A 21,953-nucleotide genomic window follows, 5' to 3' on the forward strand; every position below is an offset into this window, starting at 1 on the left:
TCTCTTTAATTCTTCATATCCATGCCCCAGTGTTATGTTGACTTTCTCTCTCTCTCTCTCTCTCTCTATATATATATATAGATAGATAGATAGATAGATATATAGATATAGATATAGATATGGACTGTTCATTTAAACGTACTGAATGATAGTATTTTACTCATATTCTGAAGCATCTTAATCACATTTTTAAATTTTAGGTTAACATAGATTTTAGTCTCAAGTTACAGTCTACCAGAAGTAATATTGCTATTGCTATATCTCCATTTTTGCTGTTTTACTTTTCTGTTCTTTAATTGTCATTTGTTCCTTAACCATTTTCTCTCTTCTTCTGAGCAGATTCATAGGAAAAGGATAAATTAAAGTTTACTCAAGCATAATACTAACAAATCTGAAAAGAGGATGTTTCAGTATTAGAGCTTTCTAAGTTGTATTTCAAACACCATTTCTTTTTTTTTTTTTTTTTTTAATTTTTGACAGGCAGAGTGGACAGTGAGAGAGAGAGAGACAGAGAGAAAGGTCTTCCTTTTGCCGTTGGTTTACCCTCCAATGGCCGCCGCAGGCAGGAACCAGGTGCTTCTCCTGGTCTCTCATGGGGTGCAGGGCCCAAGCACTTGGGCCATCCTCCACTGCACTCCCGGGCCATAGCAGAGAGCTGGCCTGGAAGAAGGGCAACCGGGACAGAATCCGGCGCTCTGACCGGGACTAGAACCCCGTGTGCCAGCGCCGCAGGGGAGAATTAGCCTATTGAGCCATGGCGCTGGCCTGTTATCAAATATTTTTAACATGCATATTTTGTGTTTATGTGGATTATTTTCATTTTACTTGTATATATATACTTGTATATATTATTTGTATATAGTCTGATTTTTATTTAAAGTTACTCATATCTTATGAATTTATTTTGCTCTTTTAGATTCCTTTAGAAATTTTCTATCCCTCTTTCTCCTGCATACCTCTCAGATTTTTATTTTAGTACATATATTGTACTAAATGTATGTATATATGTATAAACATAGATTTTTCACTTTTTACATGTTTGCTTACCTATTCTGCATTAGCAGCAGCAATGATTGGGGGTTCAGAATCACAGTTAGACTCATGAGAAAGAATAGGCTTTTCCCAATGCTAAGTTTACTTACCTTTAAAAAAAAATACAGGATAGGAAACAGTACGGCTGGCAAAGCAACAACATAGTGAAACTGTTAGTGGTGTCTAGATACTACATATAATAGATTCATGGTCCTGAGGAACATGGCTGGATGAGAAAGGTAGACTCAGCTTGGTTGAATGAGGCCTTTACATCAGTTTTTTTTCTTTTTTAACATTTTATTAATTTGAAAGACAAAGTTAGAGGAGGGGAGGGCAAGACAGAGAAAGAGGTCTTCTATCCACTGGTTCACTTCCCAAATGGCCGGAACGGTCAGGCTGGACCAGGCCCAAGCCAGGAGTCAGGAGTTTCTTCCAGGTTTCCCACATGAATGCAGGGGCCCAAGCACTTGGACCATCTCCCATTGCTTTCCCAGCCATAGCAGAGAGCTGGATTGGAAGTGGAACAGTCGGGACTAGAACTGGTACCCATATGGAATCTGGCACTGCAGGCAGTGGCTTTACCCTGCTACGCTACAGCGTCACCCCCCCACCCCCCAATACATTAGCTTTTATACCTCATTCCCATTCTCTAGTATAGCAATATTAATATCACTGTGAAATTATGGATTTAAATATATTTACTATTTTCTAGTGTATTGTTATTACCACCCATATATCAGTTTTCCATCTTTGGCCTGAATTAGTCTCTTCAAAACAACCATGCTAATGGCCAGTGCTGTGGCGTAGTAGGCTAAATCTCCATCTGCATCACCAGCATCCCATGTAGGCACTGGTTCATGTCTTAGCTCCTCCTCTTCCAATCCACCTCTCTGCTTATGACCTGGGAAAGCAGTGGAAGATGGTCCAAGTGCTTGGGCCCTGCACCCATGTGGGAGACCCAGAAGAAGCTCTTTGTCTGGGATCAGCTCAACTCTGGCCGTTGCAGCCATTTGGAGTCAACCAGTGAATGGAAGACCTTTCTCTCTGTCTCCCTCTCTCTGTTTTTAACTTCACCTCTAAAATAAGTAAATAAAGTCTTTAAATAAAGGATAAACCCATTATGCTTTGAATTAACATATCACTAAATGCTCAGACACTACTCAGTTTGTTGTTTCTTCCTCAAATTTCTATGTGATACATCTTGTTAGCTTCATGTTTGTTAGTTGCCTGGTCCAGAGAGCATTTGAGATTTTGAGTCTGTTTAAAAATCATTTAATTCCTTAACCCAAAGTAGAGTTTCAGCTTGAAAAATTACTTTTCATAGACATACCAAAACACAGTTACTCATCATGGGCACATGACTTCCCTTCAAATTATGAATTGTGAATCTGCTCTTCAACTGAAGCTAGATTTCCTAATCACTAGAAGAATACTCAGACATTAAAACATAAGCCTCATGTCTTTAGAATCATGTTTCTTATCTCTTCATGTTGAGTATTTTTTTTTTTGTTATTATTTTCTTATTCCAGTTTTACTTCCAATCTTGAGAAGAGAAAAAGTAGAAAAAAGAAGATTTGAATCTGGGAATCTTAGTTGTACTTCATTAAAACTTAGTGTTTCTTAACATTAATTTAGTTTAGCATCTTAGATGATACCTTTCAAAAATTGTTTGTGTTGACCCACAAATCTGTAGATCTGGATTCTAATCCTGTGTCATACCTAATTCCATTCCTATACCCATCGGATCAGGTAGCTGGATAAGCTGAGAGTAAATACCAGACTCAGTGAAAGTCTGCCGAAAAATTTAATTTCCACTTACAAAGGTTGTCTGAAAACTGGTGCCCATAACTTTTTTGTTTTCATTAAAGTTAAAAAAGAAGAAAAGAAAAGGCATAAGTCATCATCATCTTCCTCCTCATCATCCAGTGATTCAGATAGCTCAAGTGATTCTCAGTCCTCTTCGGATTCTTCGGATTCTGAAAGTGCTTCTGAAGAGAAATCAAAAAAAAGAAAAAAGAAACATCGGAAAAATTCCCGAAAACACAAGAAAGAAAAGAAGAAGCGAAAGAAAAGCAAGAAAAGGTCTTTAATTTCATAATCCTAGCTTTATATTCTGGTTCCCTCTGTTTATAAATAAATTTATTGATGTTTTAGGCCGGCGCCGTGGCTCAACAGGCTAATCCTCCGCCTTGCGGCGCCGGCACACCGGGTTCTAGTCCCGGTCGGGGCACCGATCCTGTCCCGGTTGCCCCTCTTCCAGGCCAGCTCTCTGCTGTGGCCAGGGAGTGCAGTGGAGGATGGCCCAAGTGCTTGGGCCCTGCACCCCCTGGGAAACCAGGAGAAGCACCTGGCTCCTGCCATCGGAACAGCGCGGTGCGCCAGCCGCAGCGCGCTACCGCGGCAGCCATTGGAGGGTGAACCAACGGCAAAAGGAAGACCTTTCTCTCTGTCTCTCTCTCACTGTCCACTCTGCCTGTCAAAAAAAAAAAAAGAAAAAAAAATATAAATAAATTTATTGATGTTTTAGATCAATTAAAATAGGAATCTTTTATACCATGGAATATCATAAGATCAGTGTTAACATTCTGTCAACTGTAAATTAAATTTGGGTACATGGGTTTCCAGTTTTAAAAAAAAAACCTTTGTTTATTTTATGTTCATTCAGTAGAGTGATGCTTTTGGTTTTATAGGCTTGTACATTGTATGGGAGGACCATAGGATTAATGAGAATATAGGAAACCAACTTGTTTTCATTGTTTTATATGATGGGCTGTTGTGCTTTTTTGTCCATTATCTCTCTTGCTGTTATGATAGCATAAAGGAAAAAAACACATAATGCTCACATAATTTAGTTTCTTTTCCATTTTGTTCAAAATAATCTGTGTTTGGACTAAAATTTGTCTTTATCTGCCTGTGGTCTCAAAAGCAATTACTTTATTTTTTTTAAGATGTGTTTATTTATTTGAAAGACAGAGTTACAGAAAGAGAGGGAAAGACAGATCTTCCATCTGCTGATTCACTCCCCCAAACGGCTGCGATAGCCAGAGCTGGACTGATCCAAAGCCAGGAGCTTCTTCCCGGTCTCCTTCATGGTTGCAGAGGTCCAAATACTGGGCCATCTTCCACTGCTTTCCTAGGCCTTTATCAGAGAGCTCGATTGGAAGTGGAGGGGGATGAGGAAGTGGAGTGGGATGCTGGCATCATAGGCAGCAGCTTTACCCACTGCCACAACACTGGCCCCACGTGTCATATTTTAGACTCATTTTATGGCAAAATGCTTTTTGAGAATATACAGAAATATTTTGTTTGGGGCTTTCATTAGACAATTTTTTAGAGGATGGAGTTAGATTTTGCCTGTGATCACATCTTTGGGAGGGATCGAGTTGTCTGTATATTAGAATATAAGGGGTATATCAACAATTGATATTTTGAATATGTACATAATAACCAAGTGTCAATTGTTTTCTGTGTTTCTGTTAAGTGCATCTAGTGAAAGTGAAGCTGAGAATCTTGAAGTGCAGCCCCAGTCTACTGTCCGTCCAGAAGAGATCCCTCCTATACCAGAAAATAGATTCCTAATGAGAAAAAGTCCTCCTAAAGCTGATGACAAGGAAAGGAAAAACAGAGAGAGAGAAAGAGAGAGAGAGTGGTATGTAAATGTGTATTTTTTATAGAGTGCCCTACATACTTTAAACTTAGAACTTTTCCTCACTTTGAAAAGTTTTTACTTAACTTTAGACAAATTTACTTAGTGACTTTGTCCCAAAATTGAAATCTTTTTTTTTATAGGATATTGTTAGCGGAACTCCTTTTTGGTAACCATGTACATAGCTAGAAAGATAAATTGAGTTAAATTACAAGCAGATTTTCAGTAAAATTTACTTTATAAGATAGTAGGCACTACAGATATGAAAACAACATACTAGGTGAAATAGTATTGTTAAACCAGTAAAACAACATAGGGTCTTAACTGTGTTATTTGTGTGCATTAAGCTCTTAAGCTTGTTTTTAAAATATATGTAATAGGAAAATATCTTGTGTTCCTTATCAGGTTTACAGTGTGTGGTAATTAAAGCTGATATCATGCTCAACTACTTTGAAATTTTTCTAGATAAATCCATATTAATCAGTAGTCCTGTTGGTTCTTTGTGAATTGTTTTAATAGTAATGTCTAAAGTTAGTAAAAAAATTGAAGTCTTTCTTAGTTATGATCAAACATACAAGTAATAACATTCCACGTGATCCCCTTACGCTTTTACAGTACAACAGTAAGAATGACTTATTTGATATTTAGGGTGATTTTAATGAATTAAGTTGAGTGTATTTTTCTTTTCTTTTCTTTTCTTTTTTTTTTAAGATTTATTTATTTGAAAAGTACAGTGACAGATTTACTTCCCAAAAGGCTGCAACAGCCAGGTCTGGGCCAGGCTGAATCCAGGAGCCGTGTACATCTTAGTCTCCCATGAGTGGTAGGGCCCAAGTACTTGGACTATCCGGAAGCTGGATTGGAAATGGAGTAGCCGTAACTTGGATCTTGAACTGTCACTCTGATATGGGATGCCGATGTTAGAAGCAGTAGCCTAACCCACTGTGCCACAGTGTGGTCCTAAGTTGAGTTTATTTTTCTGCTAGTCTAGGAAGAGATGTTTCTAAGGAAATAAAGTACAAGAGACTATTTAAACTATATTAGGGTGAACTTTTGTGAATGTACTGATTAAATATTACCTCATATGACTATTTGAAAACATGATTTCCCCTTTTATTATGTGAACGTTTCCTAATTCACACAAGTTTATCTCTGTGATTCACATTATTTTCTTTTTTTTCCCTGTTTTTTATTTATTTTTTTTCTTTTTTAAAATTTTATTTAAGTTATATAAGTTTCATGTATTTCATGTATACATATTTAGGAACATAGTGATACTTCCTACCCTATCCTCCCTCCCGACCATGCTCCAACCCTTTTTCCTCCTCCTCCTTCCATAGTTGTTACCAATAGGATAACAAGATACTGTGGGATAAGATACTTTAAAATTGTTCTCTGAAAAGCATGTACCACTTCTGAACTCTTCTGTGTTGATATTCTTTAGCATTATCAATTAGCTTCATATTAGAAATGAGTATATAACTGTTTCTTGACAAGGCATGATGAGCATTTTGGGGCAACATTGTTCTTCATCCTCACACATTACAAAACTTAGTGTTTCTGACTCCTGAGCACTAATAACTGGTGATAGTCTACTCACTGACAGCTGAAAAAGTGCTCCCATACTCTTCCAGATACTTACTAGGAATTGATAGCATTTTGGGTTGAGAATTACTGATTATTGTTTTGAATTTATTTACAGTCAGCAAAACTATATTCTCCATATTCAGTTTTATAAAGTCAATATGTATTAACAATTATTTTGGTTCCTTCTAGCAACCTGCCTAACTCCCAGCCTGCGTCATACCAGAGACGACTTTTAGTTACTAGGTCTGGCAGAAAAATTAAAGGAAGAGGACCAAGGGTAGGTGACTCTTTCTCCAGAAATCTTAATAGTATTGAGTTTATTTTTCTTAAATACTTTGAGTGTTTTTCTAGATGTTATTTTACTGAACAGGTTCCTAAATGTAAGGAAGATGTGAATATTGAATTCATAGTCTATAGCAGGAGTGGGGAACATCAGGTCCATAAGCTGTATAATGCCTACAAAATATTTGATCTGGCAAGCAGGACTCGAGATAAAACTGTAATAGGCCTGTTTTTAAGTTGATAATTTCATATGGCCTGTGAATGATGTTACAAGTTTCCAAATGGCCCTTAGCAGAAAAATGGTTCTCCACGCGTATTTTATAGTAACTTTTGCATGTTGATACTTCTAGATCTAAAATCCATGAGGTATAAATGGATTTTACAGTTACATAGTATAAAATGGGATTGAAATTTTCTGTGGCCTTTGTTAGTTTCTGCCCACCATACCTCTATTCTTGTTCAAAGTAAAGAAGGAATTAATCATTTTCTCATGTTTCATTCTCTTTCTCTTTAAGACTGTATTGTCTTCATCAGAATGGAAATGTCTTCTTGTGTTTTCAAAACTTTAGAAACTTAACTATACTTCCTTACTTCTAACTCATTCTTGCAGTGTTTCAGTGTGTCTTCTTATCATCAGTATTCTACTGAAAATAGCATTTGCAATATAGTCCGCTTCATGTCACAAAATCCAGTATATCCTTCACAGTCTTCCTTTTAGCTCTCTCCTTGTAATATTCCCTTCTTGTTGTTTTCGCACATTTTCTTCCTGTCTTTGTTTCTAGTTCTAGGTCATAGTCCTCTATCTGACTGTTAACTATTACACTACTTCAGGGTTCCAAGTCTTCATACTATATGTGTTCCATGGACAGTCTGATTACTCCCATGGCTGGGAGTAATTGATAGTTGATAACTATCAAATTTCATCTGTTCTTGCCACCAAAGGTTTATTTGACTAAGGAATACTGCAAACTTAGCCTGTCAAGAGTTGAGCATAAGTGCTTCCCCTTCAGATCTAGTCCTTCTTTAGGTTCCTGGTCTCAGCAAGTAGCACTACAAACTGCACAGTTCTTAAACCTAAAGCCCAGGAATCATTTTGATTTTCCCTTTTAATTCATGCCTCATATATCTTATTAATTCTCAAGTCTTCTCAATTTTACCTACTAAATACTCTGAAATCCATCTGCTTTCAGAAAATTTTACTCTTGCCATGTTAATTCAGCTTATCATCATAATGTCTAATTTATAAATGGCTTTCTAATTTGTATTTTGGTAATTCTCAAACTTTTTTGGTCTCAGTTCTGGTTCACACTGTTAAAAATTATTGAAGACCCAAAAGAGCTTTAATTGATGCGAGTTATATAAAAGGAGGGGTTAGTACTGTGATGTAGTAATTTAAGCCTCTGCCTGTGGCACTCCCATATGATGCCAGTTCAACTCCAGGCTGCTCTGCTTCCAATCCAGCTCCCTGCTAATGTGTCTGGAAAAGCGGCATAAAATGACACAAATCCTTGGGCCCTGTATCCATGTTGGAAACTTAGAACAAGCTCTTGGCTCCTGGCTTTGGATTCTCCCAGCTCCAGCCACTGTGGTCAATTAGGGAGTGAACCAGAGGATGGAAGAACTCGCTTTCTGTCTGTCTCTCCCTCTCTTTGTAATTCTGCCTCTCAAATTAATAAATAAATCTTTAAAAAATTAAAATGAGTAATATTTAAAACATAAGGATATGTAAGAACATATTCTAGTAGCTATGAGGGCAATAATATCAGAACATGTATGTGATCTCTGAATGACTCCGCTATATGCTAATGAAAGGTTGAAAGTGGAAAAGGCAAATAATATATTATTTTGAAGTAGTTTTGACCTCTTAGATCCCCAAAATGTGGGATCCCTAGACCACAGTTTGCAAATAACTTATCTAGTCCTTTTTCTTTTTTTTTTTTTTTTCATATTTGAAAGGCAGTTTTTTTTTCTTTTTTTTTTTTTTTTTTTTTTTTTTTGACAGGCAGAGTGGATAGTGAGAGAGAGAGACAGAGAGACAGGTCTTCCTTTTGCCGTTGGTTCACCCTCCAATGGCTGCCGCGGCCGGTGCATCACGTTGATCCGAAGCCAGGAGCCAGGTGCTTCTCCTGGTCTCCCATGCGGGTGCAGGGCCCAAGGACTTGGGCCATCCTCCACTGCACTCCCAGGCCACAGCAGAGAGCTGGCCTGGAAGAGGGGCAACCGGGATAGAATCCGGCGCCCCAACCGGGACTAGAACCCGGTGTGCCGGCGCCGCAAGGTGGAGGATTAGCCTGTTAAGCCACGATGCCGGCCTTGAAAGGCAGTTTTAGAGAGAGGGAGAGAAAGAGAAATTTTCCATCCACTGATTTACTCCGCTGCCCGCGGAGGATTAGCCTATTGAGCCGCAGCGCCGGCCCTTATTTCTTTTCTTTTCTTTTTGTAGTCCTTTTTCTTAACAGTAACAGAAATGTCATTTAGAAATGAAAAACCACTGGCATCACATTTAGGTGCCAGTTCAAGTCCCAGTTGCTGTACTTCTGATCCAGCTCCCTGCTAATGTGCCTGGGAAAGCAGTAGAAGATGGCCCAAGAACCTGGAAGAGGCTCCTGGCTCCTAGCTTTGGCCTGGCCCAGCCCTGGCCATTGTGGCCATTTTTGGAGTGAATCAGCAAATGGAAGATTGTATCTGTCTCTCCTTCTCTCTGTAACTGCCTTTCAAATACATAAATATTTTTTTAAAAAGTATCTCCTTTACCATTATGTCCCTCTTTTATCATTAATATTAGGACAAATCCAAAATTACTATGATAGCCTACAAGACCTCACAAAACTTAGTGCAGGCTTACTTCCTTAGAAGTATCTAGTTCTATATTTCCTTCTTTTTTCCTATTTTAGCTTTAGCTATAATTAATACTAATCTGTCTTCTAATAATTTCTAAAACCTGCTGTATAGACATGGTATTTTTTCTGCCTAATCTCTGTTGCTCTTCACTCATTTATCCTTAGCCCCTTACCTCTTGTTTCCTTATCCTTCCCTAGGATGAGCATTCTTTGGTTCTCGGATTTCATTGTTTTAACTATTCACACTACCATACTAGGTCAGATCACTTTGCGATTTTTTTGGGAGCAGCTCTTTTCCATTTACACTCCTACTTTTTTAGCTGCATCTATGTTTAATAATAGTGATTATATATCTTTTAATGTGTTCTGCCCATGGAATAACATGTTCCAGGTGAGCAAAGTCAAATATTTCTTGGCTCACTAACATTCCTCAATATGTGGTAGAGTGGTTAACTCTCCAAGGGCTGAATGAATTTTGGTTGAATAAATAAACATCTGCACATTTTTTAAGTTTTTCTCATAATGTGGGAGACATCAAATTGGAACTTGGTAACTTATAAGAGTTTGATCTAGCATCACTTGGATATGACTGTCGTTCCGTGGTAAGATACAAGTGGCTAACTTGTAAGTTTCTGTGGTTAATGTTTCTTACTTGGAATCTGTGGTATAACTATTTAAAGTGCTTTATTGATTTCCTATCTGAAAATTTGGAAATTTTAAAGGCATAGAGATATCAGACATTTTATTTGAACCAAGAAGAATATATACTAGTTATTGCTGTAATACTTATTTATTTTTAAAGATATTTGAGAGGCAAGTATTTTTATACATTAATTTTTCCCCTTTTTATTTTCTTAAGCGTTATCGAACTCCTTCCAGATCCAGATCAAGGGATCGTTTCAGACGTAGTGAGACTCCTCCACATTGGAGGCAAGAGATGCAGAGAGCTCAAAGAATGAGGGTATCAAGTGGTGAAAGATGGATCAAAGGGGATAAGTAAGATTTAACTTTATTACTTCAAATGTAGTGATTAGTATATTTTAACTATTGTACATAGTTACTTTGTTAATAGCATTTTAATTATTTCTCTGTACTTTAAGGAAAATAGAGTATCATTGTAGCTAAAATTTACACCATTCTTTACTTGGTAACATTTCTGAAAATATTTTTTTCCTTATTTTTTAGGAGTGAGTTGAATGAAATAAAAGAAAATCAAAGAAGCCCAATTAGAGTAAAAGAGAGAAAAGTAATTGATCACAGGCATGTGTCTGAGAGTCCAAACAGAAAAAGTGAAAAGGAAAAGAAAGTTAAAGAGCATAAATCTAACAGCAAAGAGAGAGAGATCAGAAAAAACTCTGAAAAAGATGAAAAATATAATAAAAACAAAGTGAAGAAAAGGGCCAAATCTAAAAGCAGAAGTAAGAGCAAAGAGAAATCAAAGAGTAAGGAAAGAGATTCAAAACATAATAGACATGAAGAAAAGAGGATGAGGTCAAGGAGCAAAGAAAGAGATCATGAGAATGTTAAAGAAAAAGAAAAGCCATTGGATTCTAAAGGAAAAGATCAGGAAAGGAGTAGAAGTAAAGAGAAGTCTAAACAATTAGAATCGAAAAGTAATGAGCATGATCATAATAAAAGTAAGGAAAAGGATAGACGTGCACAATCTAAGAGTAGAGAACGAGATGTAACTAAAAGTAAACACAGCTACAATAGTAGAACAAGGGAGCGGAGCAGAAGTAGGGACAGGAGCAGAAGAGTGAGGTCTAGAAGCCATGACAGAGATCGCAGCAGAAGCAAGGAGCACCACAGATACAGAGAACTGGAGTACAGGAGAAGAGGCAGATCCCGTAGCAGAGAGAGACGAGCAACACCAGGAAGATCCAGAAGTAAAGACAGGAGGAGGAGAAGGAGAGATTCCCGGAGTTCAGAGAGAGAAGAAAGTCAAAACCGAAACAAAGAAAAATACAGAAACCAAGAAAGTAAGAGTTCACATAGAAAAGAAAATTCTGAGAGTGAGAAAAGAATGTACTCTAAAAGTCGTGATCATAATAGTTCGAATAACAGGGAAAAGAAATCTGATAGAGATCAAAGTCCATTCTCGAAAATGAAACAAAGCAGTCAGGACAATGAATTAAAGTCTTCCTCGCTGAAAAATAAGGAAGATGAGAAGACGAGATCCTCAGTTGAAAAAGAATACCAAAAATCAAAGGGTCAAGAAAATGACCATGTACATGATAAAAACAAAAAATTTGATCATGAATCAAGCCCTGGAACAGATGAAGACAAAAGTGGATGAGTGAGTCCTGTATAATTACTTCATTTTTGTCTCAAATTTTAAGTTTTACAGACTTGCTGATGAATCTCCTTTATGTTGTTTTCATTGTTTTTGGGTTGTTTTATGTTTGTCTTTTTTTTTTTTTTATGTGGACTTCATTGAGTTGATCTTTTGATAATCTGCACCTGGATAATTTGTACTGCTAAAGTTTTAATAAACTTGAAATGAGAAAAACACTTTGGTGTAACACTGTGTGCTGTGTTAAACTATTTTATGTATGCATTTTTGTGTTGCAGCAGTCAACCAGTAGCATCCAATTTCTTTAATCATCCGCTTGGAAATAAGCTTAATGATTGTTGGAATACATTGTTTAAAAAAAGTTCTTGTTTTTCATGATTAAAGTAACTTTAGAAACTAATAGAAATCTAGTATGGATTTTTCTGATTACATTTGTGATGGAGGCTTGCAGCAATTTTTTTGAATTATACAGAAGCAGGATTTTGTCAGCTTGAGATCTTGGGCAGTTTTTTTGATTCTACAGTAATTTGTGCTTTAAAATAGATAAATATTTAGTTATTTATAAAGTGCTTTATACCTTATTCTTTACGGTTCCAGCTGTAGCCATTTTGTTTGAATACTTTTCTTGTTTGGTTTTGTTTTACTTAACTGCCTTTTAAAATCCTAAATATTTTTTCAGTTGATGTGCTGATCAAGCCTATGTTCCTATTGTATAGCATTGGACGGGAATTATTCTTTGGAAGGTTGGATTGTAATTCTTAATTCTATGTTGTTTTTGGTATGAAGAGTTGAAATTGTTGCTTTTTGAGAACATTGTTTTATTACTGTTGTTATTGCTATCTTCTAAAAGAAAAAATACTTTTTTCACTAAAACATAATACTTAAGCTAGAAAAATCCTAAAAATTGTTAGTATTTACACATTAACTTCTAAGATTTCTCTTTTTTGGCCCTAACCTATATAATGTTGAGTGATAAGTCTGCATGGTTTTTTTTTTTTTTTTTAAACTTGAATTGACTTCTTTAACTCTGATAGCTGTGAGTTTCAAATGGCAAGAATATCCATCTTTTCTGTATGTGTTTCATGATCGGCTGTTGCATGTTTATGACTCTCATTTCTTTTTGTTCAGGTGACTTTATACCATTATTATTAACATTATTTTAATTGGGCATGTATACATTGCCGCATAGAACAGAGTAGAAAGTTGCAAAACTTGGTAACTTACAGAGTTAAACACTGAACATATCCAAAATCTATTCAGAGTTTTGTGCATTGTATTTTGCTATTTTTGTGATGTTATCCTGTAAAATCTCCCAAATAAAACATTGAACATCCAGCAAACACAAAACCTGCCTCATTTGAAAAGAAATTTCAAAATTCTGAATCCTGTCGTCTCTAGAGAGAGTTATACTTTAATAGTGCCACTATAGTGTCAGTTCTGTTACCAAGTTGGCTTCTGAGTAAATCAGTAGCTACTCGATGCTGTTTGTACTGAATGAAGCAATGTTTAACTTGATACTTCCCATTAAGAGTAATGCCAACAGTGATACGTTTGGATTCTAACTTGGGAATACCTTGAAGCAAATATCCACAGTGGATTTTTTCTGATATTTTTCCCTCTGATCATGATAAAACTAGATGTTTATTATAAGCCAGGGTGATCAATTCTTTAAGAGACTGACCATAATTCCACATTAGGGATAATTGAGTCTTAGTGCACAAGCTGTATAATCTATTGTGTATTTTAATCAAATTATTTTGTCTTAAATTCAGTGACTTGCATTTCAAAATCTTTGTTATAAATTATCAAGTTTAAAGAAAGGTGCAATTAAAGAAAGGATTTCTAAAAAAAAAAAAAAAAAAAAAAAAGGGCCATGCTAGGGAAACATACTTCTATCGTGTCTGATCCCAGAGCTTTATCTCTTAAAAATTATGGACAAGAACTGACCGAATCTTAGTTTAAAACAGTTACCACAAGGGGAAATTTTCTATTAAGTAATATTCTCCTGTTTGGGTTATCGGAAGAGCAACTCCATGCTAAAGCATTATTTATAGGCCTTTTTTTTTTTTTAAGCTTTGTTAGCTGGTTTTGCAGAAAAAATGTGGTGAAGTAGTTGAAATGAGAGAGGACAATCAACTAGATTTTGTTTTCAGAATTTAAAGAATCTTAAGAAAATAATAAAGCAGCACTAACTGTACCTCAAGTCTGCCCTTGTATTGGAATGACACAGCTCAAAATAGTCCTTTTCTTTCCTTACATTTTTAATAGTTACGTTATCTTTAGTTTTATTTTGAACATTGTTTTTCTAAGTGTCAGTTACTGATTTTTCCATCAAGTTGATTTTACATTCATAGCTGAGCTTATGTAGTTCATTTCAAACTATTTTTGATTTCATAACCTTTTATCCATTTAAAGATAGTTTATGCCATTTTTGTTTTTGTTTTTGCTTGATTGGTGGTAACTGAAAATTTCTTCATTATGTGGAATTGTGTGAATCATTTTTCTGGGTAAACAGCTACTACAGAAATTGACAAAAGAGATTAATGTAAAATATGCAGTAGAGTGTTTGTTCTAGAACATTCTTAAATTACTCTAGTTAAGTCAGAGAGCATTGTCGTTTAAATCACTTAATTGACACCCTCAGAAGTTGCAAAGAACTCCTTTGATAAATCTGTCTTTGCACAGGTGTGATACTATTGCATGTTGGCTTTGCTAATGGCCTTTGACTGTTCTGCTCAGTGGAAGATGTGAAAGTAAAACCAGTAAAGATTTCTTTATCTTATTGGCAGACACACATTGAGTTTGTTATTTTGAGTAGTGGTATTCACTAACAATTCTAGTGTATTTTCTACTTAGCATTTAGAGCCGGTTAGTATGTCTTTTAGTACTTTATTGTGCTTTGGTCCAAATGGCAATGGTTTTCATCACACTGAACTTTTTATATTAAACTTCTGTAGAAACTTGTTGAGTTTGCCTTCACCAGAAGGCAAATTTACATATGTACCATGTAATTGATTGTTTTAAAGAAACAAAATTAGTATTTTTCTGTTTACTTTTAGTTGTGTTTACTGTAGTTACTCTGCTTTGGACTCACTTTTACAGTTGAAAAAACTCCAGGGACTAGGCTGATGACATTTTATTTTGTAAAAGTGTTACAAATACTTGGTTAGAGAATTAATAAAGTAAGCCCCAAAAAGTGCATCTTTGGCTGGGACACATTCCCACAGTGGGCTTCTCAACTGCATTGAAGGGATTCAGGCAAATGAAACTTCTCTGGCCTATTGTGTGACAAAGTAGTAAGTATTAAAGGAAAAGAAAAGGAAGTCACGTGAATAAGAAAATACAGTTAGCAAGGTTGAAAGGTGTGTGTGTGGGTGGGTGGGTGGGTGGGTGTGGATGCACACTCGTGCACACACAGGAGGTAGCAGAGGGACTGGTACATGCTTTCATTTTATTTTTTAAAGCAAATTTCTTGTGTTACCAAAAGCACATGCTGTATATTTTCTTCCCCTTTGTATGTTTATAGTGCTTTGAAAGATTGATAAGTGAGTTGAGCATTTCTATGTGGGGATGTTCAAAGTTGTGGCTGCTCTCTTTGTGAAAGGGGAAAATAATGAAGTTAATGCACTTCTTTTCCTAGCTCAGAAGTCACTGTGATGTATATTTTTTTAATGAAATTTAGAAATAAAACTGTTGTCTTCTCAATTGTAAAGTTAGTTTCAAAATGCTGCTTCTCGTTATTCTTTAGTAACTGTTGAACTGTTTTCTGCATTTTACAAAATTTAATCTTCAAAACTGTATTAATTTTTATAGTTAAACATTGTATTAAATAAACTATACTATAGTCAACAGTTTGGTTTTGTATTTTTTAAATTGTTACTAGTTTTTTTACTTTTATTTTGAGTAAAAGCTAAATAATGAAACTAAGCTAACTAAAGTATACTTTTATTTTACCCTTGGAGATAAAAATTACATTTATTATGAGAAAACTGAACAGAGTTTAACAGTGCCGACCTTCTTGAAGAATTTGGCCGTTAGGCAGCAGTGACAATGTCCAGGTTTCAGAATAAGTTCTAGTGTAAGTGTGTAATTATAATGCTTCAGATTGCAGCATGTCTTTTGGGCAAACAGACTTTTTAAGGTTAAACTTAAGGAATTTGCATTACTAGAATGCATTACTAGAATATTACTTTTTAATTTCTCAGTATTAGGAAGACTAATATATTCTGTACTTGTCAGTTTTAATATTTATAGTTGTAAGGCCATATACAAATTCACTTTTATACAACAAATTGTCTAGTTGTCTTGTTTTACTTAAATTACACATTTAGGGAAAATTTTCCTAGTTAACTTAGGGAAAACACATGAGTAGGAAAAACATTCTGAACGCTCAGAGGTTTGTATATGTGAATAAGAGTGTTAAAAGCGTACTAAACTAAAATCTGGAGTGTTTGTAAATGCTTTATTTAGCCAGGAGAATATATAAAATGTGATTGCTGCATATGAACTGTAAAAACTATTAAAATACTTTTGGAATCAATTTGCCTTTTCGGTTTTCTTTGTAGATTTCTCTTCCAAACTTTTTTTTCCTAATGCTGTAAGTGCTGATGCATTACTTTTATGCATTTTCCCCTCCTATCAGAGTTTTCTTAGAATCCCAAATGCCTTGGTTCTGTGGTTTATGTCTTTGCTACACATTTTATGTACAGATTTCTCTTACCAAACTGCCAGATTATAGCAGTTGCATTTCTTCTGCTTTGCTGTACTGGTTTCATTGAGTTATTTTGTGATTGATTTAAAAATATTTGTATAGCCTTCATTTTGTTTTTGATGTGCAATGTTAGTAGAATGCACAGTCCAGTTGTAACTAAAATAAGTTGTGCATATAAGGAAGAAATACTAGTAACTTGTGTTTACCTTTCACTCAACTAACTTGGTTATATAACACATTTAATGTTATTAGCCATTTTGTAAAACTATACTTGTTTCACAGTATGAAGATGGCTGTATCTAAAATTAGTAACTACCACTAAATGTAATACTTTTAAAAACTGAATTTAAAGCAAAGAATGTATGACAAAGGTTCCCAGACTTGTTTATTTTGCCCTTACATCCCAATAAAACTAGCATGCTGTTGTTAATCCCTAAGCCAAAGGAAATTCCTAATAGATGTGTATTATATAAGTTTTGTATGATATTTAAATCCTTACAACTTAGTACCATTTGAAATTTTTCTTAAATATATGAGTAGTTCAAAAAGTTTATGAGGAGCTGGCATCTGGCCTGATGTTTTAAGATGCCCATGTTGGATAGCAGAGTACATGGGCTGAATTCCCAACTCTGGCTTCTGACTCCATATTCTTACTGTTGCAAATCTTAGGAGGCAGGGGCTGATGGCCTAAGTAGTTGGATCACTGCCATCCATGTGGGAGACCCTGACTGAGTTCCTTGCTCATGGCTTCCACCTCCTTAGCTACCAGTCCTAGGAAGCCTTTGGGGAGTGAGCTAGCATATGGGAGCTCACCTTGTATATATGTGTGTGTCTCTTTTTTTTTTTTTTTTTTTAAGAGTTTCTTGAAAATACTCAAGCATGCATAAGTTTTTCATAAGCATTTTCCATAAAATTTCAAAAACCTGTGATATGCATGGATTTAAATTTTTTTCACCAAAAATAAACAATTTATAATTTCCATTTCCATGAAGTTTTTGAACTGTGTGTGTGATTTCATTCTTAACTGCAATTTTACAAATGGGATGTGTGCAAGTGTTGGTCATTGCACAGCTCCCCAAACCTTCAGATTGTGTACCACCACCCCATTTTTCCTGTAGTACTTTTTGTGCAGTCTGTGAGTTTTAGCATATGAACTGCTGAAAATCCAGCTTTCCAAAGATAGGATGTCATTAGGAGTAGTGTATGTAACATCCTGGCTACCTCATGCTAGTAATAACCTGTGGTATCCTATAGATGTCAGATTCGTTGTGCTTCCCTTAAAGATTTTTAATGTTCCACCAGGTGTGCTTTTGTTAGTTCATTGAGGTCTCTCAACACAAGCACTTTTGCACACAATTCAGGAGTTGGTATGTATGGGTTTTTTTAATTGGTTTAAAAATCTAAAGCAGGCCGGCGCCATGGCTCAATAGGCTAATCCTCCGCCTTGCGGCGCTGGCACACCGGGTTCTAGTCCCGGTCAGGGCACCGGATTCTGTCCCTGTTGCCCCTCTTCCAGGCCAGCTCTCTGCTGTGGCCAGGGAGTGCAGTGGAGGATGGCCCAAGTGCTTGGGCCCTGCACCCCCTGGGAGACCAGGAGAAGCACCTGGCTCCTGGCTTCGGATCAGCTCAATGCGCCGGCCGCGGCAGCCATTGGAAGGTGAACCAACAGCAAAGGAAGACCTTTCTCTCTGTCTCTCTCACTGTCCACTCTGCCTGTCAAAAAAAAAAAAAAAGTCTAAAGCATGGTTTATTAAATTTCTACTTAAAAATTCAGGCATAGTGACAGAGATCTTCAACCCACTGACTTACTCCTCAGATGCCCCCAATAACTAGGGCTGCCAGGCTGGAGCCAGGAACTGTATCAGAGAGAGCGAGCGAGCCTCCTAGGCACATTAGCAAGAAGCTGGATGGAAAACAGAGGCAGCCAGTATAGGACGTGGGTGTCCAGGTGGTAGCTTGACACCCTCCCCCAGAGTTTTAAATTTAGATTCCAAAGTGCTCACAATGATGACTCAGAATAAAACGGCTACTCACAGATTCACCTGTTTAAAAACAGGTGGCCCATCCTCATCCCAGATAGACTTCACCACAATCATCTAGTTTTGGGTGAGAGTGCTGTGCTGTTTTTAAGAGAGTACTGTGGATATCCTGCAATTAGATGCAGAAGTGTGTGTGTGTTTAGTATTGCTATTAGAGGTTTTATCAGACTCCCAAAGAATCATAGTAAGAATTTTGACTGTAAAACTTGGCCTCTGAGGGAATGATACATTGTAAAATTAATACTTCAACTTACCATTCTTGTGTATCAGCTACATTGACAAAATAAAACAACATGCACAAAGCTGTTGATTGTAGAAATACTTGTATGCCAGTGGTTGAATAAACTGGTACATCCATACAACACTACTGTGGCAGTTGGAAAAACAATAAAGATCTGTACTGTTACTCTGTGATCTCTAGAACATACTAAGTAGAAAGGTAAAGAAAACCTCAAGGTTCTTTGGTTCTCTTATGTATGACATATTTAGCTTATGAAAAAATAGCAAATGACAACAATGAAAAAGCAATCTAAAGAGTGAGAGAAGGCCGGTGCCGCGGCTCACTAGGCTAATCCTCTGCCTTGCGGCGCCGGCACACCAGGTTCTAGTCCCGGTCGGGGCACCGATCCTGTCCCGGTTGCCCCTCTTCCAGGCCAGCTCTCTGCTGTGGCCAGGGAGTGCAGTGGAGGATGGCCCAAGTTCTTGGGCCCTGCACCCCATGGGAGACCAGGAGAAGCACCTGGCTCCTGGCTTCGGATCAGCGCGGTGCGCCGGCCGCAGCGCGCCAACCGCGGCAGCCATTGGAGGGTGAACCAACGGCAAAAGGAGGACCTTTCTCTCTGTCTCTCTCTCACTGTCCACTCTGCCTGTCAAAAATAAAAAAATAAAAAAATAAAAATTTGAAAAAAAAGAGAGAAAATACTTCCAAATCCTTACATAAAGAACTACAACTCAACACTAAATGATGCAAAGATGAAAGGATTTGGAATTGATTTAAGATAACCATCATTTTTAAAAAGGTCTTTGACCATTCATTAGGGAAATGGAAACCAAAGCCATAGTGAGATACCACTTCATAGCCACTTGAGATGGTTAATATTTTTTTAAGGTGAAAATGTGCATAGATTGTAAATGGTAAAGCTACTACAGAAAATAGCATGACAGTCCAAAAGTGTTTTTTTTTTTTTAAGATTTATTTATTCATTTGAAAGTGAAAGTTACAGAGGAGAGGCAGAGAGAGAGGTCTTCCATCTGCTGGCTCACTCCGCAATTGACCGCAACGGCTGAAGCTGCGCCGATCCGAAAGCAGGAGCCAGGAGCTTCTTCCAGGTCTTCCCACGTGGGTGCAGGGGCCCAAGGACTTGGGCCATCTTCTACTGCTTTTCCAGGCCATAGCAGAGAACTGGATCTGAAGAGGAGCAGCTGGGTCTCCATCTAGGCACCCTTATGGGATGCCAGTGCTTCAGGCCAGAGCATTAACCCACTGTGTGCCACAGCACCGGCCCCAATCCAAAAGTTTTAAGACAGCATCGTATGATTAGGCAATTCCAATTCTGGGTATATATCCAAAAGATGAGAGGATCTCAAGGGTTAATTGCACATAAACGTTCACAGCAGTATTATTCAGAGTAGCCACAAGGTAGAAGCAGGTCAGGTGTTTATCAGTGGAGGATGGCCCAGGTGCTTGGGCCCTGCACCCCATGGGAGACCAGGAGAAGCACCTGGCTCCTGCCTTCGGATCAGCGCGGCGCACCGGCCGCGGCGGCCATTGGAGGGTGAACCAACGGCAAAGGAAGACCTTTCTGTCTCACTGTTCACTCTGCCTGAAAAAAAATAAAATAAATGCTTCCATATAATAGAATATTATCTGGCCTAAAAAAGGAAACTGCTGCAACATGAATGGGTCCTGTGGAAAGTATGCTAAGTGAAGTAGCAAAAAGATGTGTACTGTATGATTCCTCTTAGGTAAAAAATGATTAGAATGGTCAAAATTACAGAACCAATCGAATGAATGGTGCTTAGTAGGAGTTGAGGGAAGATGGAAATGGGGAATAATGGATCCAGTTGTGCAGTGTGACATGGCAGAGTGATGTGTGTACTGCTGAAGTGTGCTTAGAAATGATTCTGATGAGGTCAGCGCCATGGCTCAAGAGGCTAATACTCCGCCTTGCGGCGCCGGCACACCGGGTTCTAGTCCCAGTCGGGACGCCGGTTCTGTCCCGGCTGCCTCTCATCCAGGCCTGCTCTCTTCTATGGCCCGGGAGTGCAGTGGAGGATGGCCCAAGTGCTTGGGCCCTGCACCCCATGGGAGACCAGGAGAAGCACCTGGCTCCTGCCTTCGGATCAGCATGGTGTGCCGGCCGCAGCGCGCCGGCCACAGCGGCCATTGGAGGGTGAACCAACGGCAAAAAGGATGACCTTTCTCTGTCTCTCTGTCTCTCTGTCTCTCTCTCACTGTCCACTCTGCCTGTCAAAAATAAAAAAATAAAATAAATAAAATGATTCTGATGGTAAACTTACTTTTTTACAATAAAATGTTTATGTGAAAATGACAGATCTGTTCACTGGTTCAATCCCCAAACAGCCACAACAGCCAGGGTTGGGCCAGGCCAAAGTCGGGTAGCATGGGCCCAGGTACTTGGGCTGGTTTCCATGCCTTCTCCCAGGTGCATTAGCAGGTAGCCTGATTGGAAGCAGAGCAGTTGTGACTTGAGGTCATAGTCCAGTGTGGGATACTGGGATCACAAGTAGTGGATGAATCTGCTACACCACAATGCTGTACTTACAATAAAAAACTTTAAAGGACCAGAGAATACTATTAATAAAAACTATCTGAACCTCTACATCAATCTATGACAAAAGTACTTGTAGAAGAATTTTAAGTGACTTCAGAATATGACCTGTCTAGTGAGGTACACTCTACATAGTAAACTGGAAAGACATCTTAATCTGGGGCCAGCACTATGGTATAGTGGGTAAAGCTGCTGCCTGTAATGCTGGCATCCCATGTGGACACCATTTCAATTCCTGGCTGCTCCACTTTTGATCCAGCTCTCTGTAAATGCACCTGGGGAAAGCAGCAGAAGATAGCAGAAGTGCTTGGTCCCCTGCCACCATGTGAAAGACGGATGAAGCTCCAGGCTTTTGCCTCCCTGCCTTGGCCATTGCAGCCATCTAGGAAGTGAGCCAGCAGATGGAAGATCTGTCTCCCTCTGTCTTAACTCAAATTTTAAAGGTCTTGATCTGCATTAGTTGTGATGTTAATATTGATAGTGTTATTTGATAGTGATACTTAAATACTGAAGGACAAAGCAAAGGCATATGAATTTGTTGAAAAAATAATATACCTGGTGTAATATTCAGGCATAAAAGGGAATCAAGTTCTGCTATGTGATACAACATATATGAGCATTGAAATTGGCTAAGTGCAGAAAGTCAAAAGGCCATGTTGTGATTCCCTTTATGAAATACCCGGAGTAGACAAATCCAGAAAGAAAGCATTTTAGTGAGTGAGGATCAAGAA

At 37.7% G+C, this 21,953-nt stretch overlaps 1 protein-coding gene across 5 annotated transcripts in view; it reads left to right on the plus strand.

Moving 5' to 3' along the window:
- Positions 1-12,501, plus strand: part of PPIG (peptidylprolyl isomerase G) — a 55,531-nt gene extending 43,030 nt beyond the window's left edge. For all 5 annotated transcript variants that reach the window (XM_062187674.1, XM_062187682.1, XM_062187690.1 and 2 more), the window contains exons 10-14: positions 2,901-3,114; positions 4,514-4,681; positions 6,455-6,542; positions 10,247-10,383; positions 10,573-12,501. In XM_062187674.1, coding sequence (XP_062043658.1) covers positions 2,901-3,114; positions 4,514-4,681; positions 6,455-6,542; positions 10,247-10,383; positions 10,573-11,683 — 1,718 coding nt within the window. In that variant the 3' untranslated portion in view covers positions 11,684-12,501. The remainder of the gene's footprint in view (positions 1-2,900; positions 3,115-4,513; positions 4,682-6,454; positions 6,543-10,246; positions 10,384-10,572) is intronic.
- Positions 12,502-21,953: the final 9,452 nt, after the last annotated feature.

Source organism: Lepus europaeus, chromosome 1, assembly GCF_033115175.1.
Source record: "Lepus europaeus isolate LE1 chromosome 1, mLepTim1.pri, whole genome shotgun sequence".
NCBI classification, from domain to species: Eukaryota; Metazoa; Chordata; class Mammalia; order Lagomorpha; family Leporidae; genus Lepus; species Lepus europaeus.